We start from the raw sequence: 4,511 nt of genomic DNA on the forward strand, positions 1-4,511 counted from the left end.
GAGGAGGAGGGGGAATCAGGAAAGGTGCTGTGAGGGCCCTAGGGACCTGAGTAGAAGGGTCCACCCTAGGCTGTAGAGCCTTCCCTTTCTGTCTCCCTGGCTAGTAACCATCATTCCATCTGGAAATAATCCTGGTAGTCACCCAGCCTCTGAGCCACCACCTTTGGAAGATCTTTTTGTTTCTGAACATTTCTCTGGCTTTACATGTGTTTGGTCTTAAGAAATTAACTGCAATAAAATATCATGATATTACCCATACCCACAGCCTCAGATCTGCAAAGAGTTGACAAACTTAAAAAAAAAAAAAAAAAACTTGACAGTATAGAAAAGCAGACTGTAGAACATTTTAAAAGCCATAATTTTCTTCCTGTCTTTTTTGTTTGCAAGTTTATAAAAATAACATAACATGGTTGAAATTATGCAATATACAAGGTTTATGACCTGCTTTTCTCACTTACAGTAAACATTTTCCTATGTCACTAAAATTCTTCAAAAACATAATTTCAATGTCTATAGAATATTCTACCTTATAATTACAGTATAATTCATTTAATGCCAATGGTTAAAGGCTTAGAGTCTCTACTCAGAAGGAACTGGGTTCACATCCTACCATTTACTTATTGACCTTAGGCATGTTGCTTATCCTCCACTGGTCTATTTCCCCATCTGTAACATGGAGATCATAATAATACCTCCCTCCTAGGTTGTCGGGACGATTAAATAAGAGGACACATGTGAAGCTCGTGGCACAGGAATACCCATGTTACTGAACTCAGGTCTGGCTGCTTGCCGCTTGAAAATCAATACTTCAGAGGCAAATGTTGGTAGAAAGAAAAGTTGATTTAATCAGAAAAGCCAGCAATCTGGGGAGAAGGTTGACTCATGTCCCCAAAACCAACTCTGAAGATTCTGCTTGGCCGTGATAGTTTTTAAAGGGAATAGGGAAGTAATCTCAGTTAATCATTGAGATAGGAGATCAGATTCATCACCGTCTCCCACTGTGTTCAGGATTGTTGACTCCTTGTGATCTTTCTTTAGATGCTACCTTGTTCACACAGTTTGTTCACAAGATTACTGAAGGGGAAGCTAAGGAAGAGATCTATCTGGTCATCTGTTAATTACTTATTCTTCATTTTTACTTCTTTGGTCTATGGAAAGACCCAACAGGTTAGGCAAAATATTGTGTGATCAGAAGACTTGAAAGGTGTGCTTTGGCTGGAGATGAGTAGAGGATGAGGGCCACTGGCTTAAGGTTAGTTACAATATAGCTTTGCTAAAGGGATAAGACAGAAAGGGACCTCCTGCAGAGAGCTCTTTCCTGCCAAAAGCTGCTTACACCCAGAGTAAGCACCTATAAATTTTCACTGGTATCATTAGAGGGTTTTTTCCTTCAAATTTTTGCAAATGTAAATGCCTCTGTAATGAAAATCCCAGCACAGAGATCCCTGAAATTAGAATTCCTGCTATGCACTTCTTCAAGTTTCTCAGTACAGTTTGCCAATTCTGTAGTATTATTTACTATAGAAAAAAATCTGCCTATATGTGAACCTGGACAGTTTAAATCCATGTTGTTGGTCAACTGTATTGACAGCAAGTTCTCAATTTGTCTCTGTCTCTGTCTCTCCCTCTTTCACTCTCTCTCCCACAATGTCATCCAGACTCCTGTTTTGATGATGCTCTGTCCCCAGCCCCCACGACGGCTCACTCATCCACAATCCTAGAGGAAACCAGCACCTGGGATCTTGTCACAGAGAAGGAGCCCAAGATTCAAATATCAATTTTGTTTTGCAGTTTAGAGGTTGCTTTGATCAGCCTGCATTAAGTGTCTGCCTTTCACCCTACCTGTTATCTACATACTTTTCTCATTTATCCATCCAGATGGAATAATTTCAGGAGCATTCGTTGCCATTCTGTGCATCATTTAATTTAGTCTTTTTTTTTTTTTTTTTTTTGAAAGATGTGTGCCTGCCTGGCCCCATCAGTGTCATTTTTCAGTGTTTTGTTTCTATGGCAACTGAAAGATCTATTGTAATCAAATAGTTGAGCCCCATTAAATTGCAATCTTCTCAGCCCCACTACAGTTTGCTCTGACTTTTATGCTGTATTATACTGCTTTTCTTCTGCAGCCTCAATCAGGCAGTTGCCATTCATCCTGCTGTGATGGGCAGAGGCCACTCAAAATGCCACTCTAGATGTCTAGAATAGGCATTAAAAAAATTATGTCCACCTCAAACGCCAAAGTCAAAACGTATATGTGCAAATTGCCCTTTTAAAAGAACAAAAACCTCAAAGAAATATTTCCCTCAGCAACATTCTCAGGTCATAATTGCCTTTGATTTACATATATGACTCCAAACTGGACTAGGCTTTCTCATCTCATAATAATGATAATACTAATAAGCTACCATATATTGAATACATACTATGTGCCAGGCACTATGCTAAGTCTTTTTTTTTTTTTGAAGTTTTTAAACTTTTATTTTATATACAAAGAGCTAGTATTGTTTCTGCGTAAGGTAGATGTCCTGGATGACCCATTCAAGGAAGTTCACTTAGTCCGACTTAATGAAGCCAATGTCTTTTGCGTACCGGTGGAAACACTGGCAGCACATCTTGAGGCCATATTTCCGGAGCAGAGTGCACTGGTTTGAGCAGACATGGCAAAAGCAAGAACCCTGGCCAGATTTTCTCGGATGGCTCCAGTAGAGCTGCTGGTGACCCACGTTGCTCTCTCGGCTGCAACGAGGAAAAGTGCTAAGATTTTTTTATCATTAGCTGTTATTTAGCATTTGAATAAATAATAAATTACAAGCTTTCAAATTTTAAAAGTGTGGCACATTTTCAGGCATGGAAGCAGAAAGGACATGAGGTCCCATATAGAAATTGTATAGAGGGTTTTGGGCTTCCATGGGCTGTTGGTTACGGGCTGTTCTCCAGGGGCAGATGCTAACACACACACACACAGCTGGTAGTTTATTTAAGATAGAGCTGCGGCTCCTTGGAAAACATATTCTAAGAGTGAAGAGACAGAGAGAAGTCTGTCCCTTTCCACTAACCTGCTCAATATCCTCTCTAAAAGACAGCCCCACCTTCTTCCTTGGAAACGAGTTCTGACTGCCTGATTAAGAATGCAGAAGAAAAGCAGCATAATACAGTGAAAAAGTCAGAGCAAGAAAAATAGTTGATGAATTGAAGAAAAACACCCAGTCAGAGGTGTGACCAAAATGACAGAGTAGGATGACCCCAAGCTCATGTCCTCCCATAGACACACCTAAATGACAACAATTGATGAGAATGACCTGAAGACGAGCAAAAAAGATTTTTCCACAACTAAAAATATAAAGAAGAAACCACAACAAGATGTGTAGGAGGGGTGGAGATGCAGTACAATCAAGACCCACACCTCAAAGTTGGCAACCCACAACTGGAGCATATCATAATTGCAGAGGTTTCCCCCAAGGAACAAAGGGTCTGAGGCCCACACTGGACCCCCTAGTCCACGGATCTTGCACCAGGAAGACAAACCCCTAGAATGGATGGCTTTGAAGGCCAGCAGGGCTTGAGTACATGAGAGCCAGAGGGTTGTAGGAAACAGAGACTCCACTCTTAAAAGTCACCTAGAAAATCTCACAGGCTCTGAGTTCCAGCACAGAGGTAGTAATTTGAAAGAAGCCTGGGTCAGACCCACTTGCTGATCTTCAAGGACCTCCAGGAGAGGCAGGAGACAACTGAGACTCCCCCTGGGGACATAAGTGCTGCTGGCAACCATTTTGGGGAGCTCATTCTACCATGAGGACACTGGTGCTGGAAAGTGCCATTTTGGAGTCTTCCCTCTAGACTATTAGCACCAGGGGCTTACCCGCTCACCAGTGGGATGGCACCAGTTCTGGGACCCCCATGCTACACAGCCAGCCACATGGGAATCTGGCCCACCCACCAGTGAGCCAGTAGCCACTGCATGAGGCAGGCCTGGCAGCCAACCAGGCCGGGGTCCAGCCCCACTCACCAGCACAGCCACAGTACTCAGCCCCACCACAACAGAAGGGCCCATGCAGCCCACATAGGGTCAATTCTAGACCATATAGCTCTGGTGACCAGAGCGGAGCATGCTGCTGGGCCCCATAGAATGTCTCCTACAGGAGGCCACTTATCCAAGAATGGGAAACACAAATGACCTACTTAACACAAAAAAATAAACCTTCCAAACTCTGTACTATGGAATAGAAAGAGTACGGAGGCAGGGTGGTGGTAGAGGGAGCTTTCCCTTTTTACTTTATGTAACTTCTGTATTGTTTCAATTTTTTATAAAATTTTGTGTAATAAAAACATTTTAGTTGAAATATTTTTTTGAAAACAAGAAATGAAAAAGAATAAAGCCACCTAGTCTTCCCTTCTGTGTGTCTCCTTTACTATTCACACAAAATACTTCACTTCTGATACTGCTGTTCAACAAATGTGTAGGGAGTTTTCCCCACAACTGGCACTCCTCTGTGACACCAGTTGGGTGTCCT

At 42.1% G+C, this 4,511-nt stretch overlaps 1 protein-coding gene across 1 annotated transcript; it reads right to left on the reverse strand.

Annotated features, from left to right (window-relative positions):
• Nucleotides 1-2,552: 2,552 nt before the first annotated feature.
• On the reverse strand, nucleotides 2,553-3,899 carry LOC132352946 (small ribosomal subunit protein uS14-like). The gene is made up of 2 exons (XM_059903749.1): nucleotides 3,868-3,899; nucleotides 2,553-2,736 (listed from the first exon to the last, which is right to left on the reverse strand). Exons 1-2 carry the CDS (start codon nucleotides 3,897-3,899, stop codon nucleotides 2,553-2,555), a joined length of 216 nt encoding a protein of 71 aa, XP_059759732.1.
• Between the last annotated feature and the right edge of the window lie 612 nt (nucleotides 3,900-4,511).

The sequence above is a fragment of the Balaenoptera ricei genome, chromosome 19 (genome assembly GCF_028023285.1).
Source record: "Balaenoptera ricei isolate mBalRic1 chromosome 19, mBalRic1.hap2, whole genome shotgun sequence".
In the NCBI taxonomy this organism is placed as follows: domain Eukaryota; kingdom Metazoa; phylum Chordata; class Mammalia; order Artiodactyla; family Balaenopteridae; genus Balaenoptera; species Balaenoptera ricei.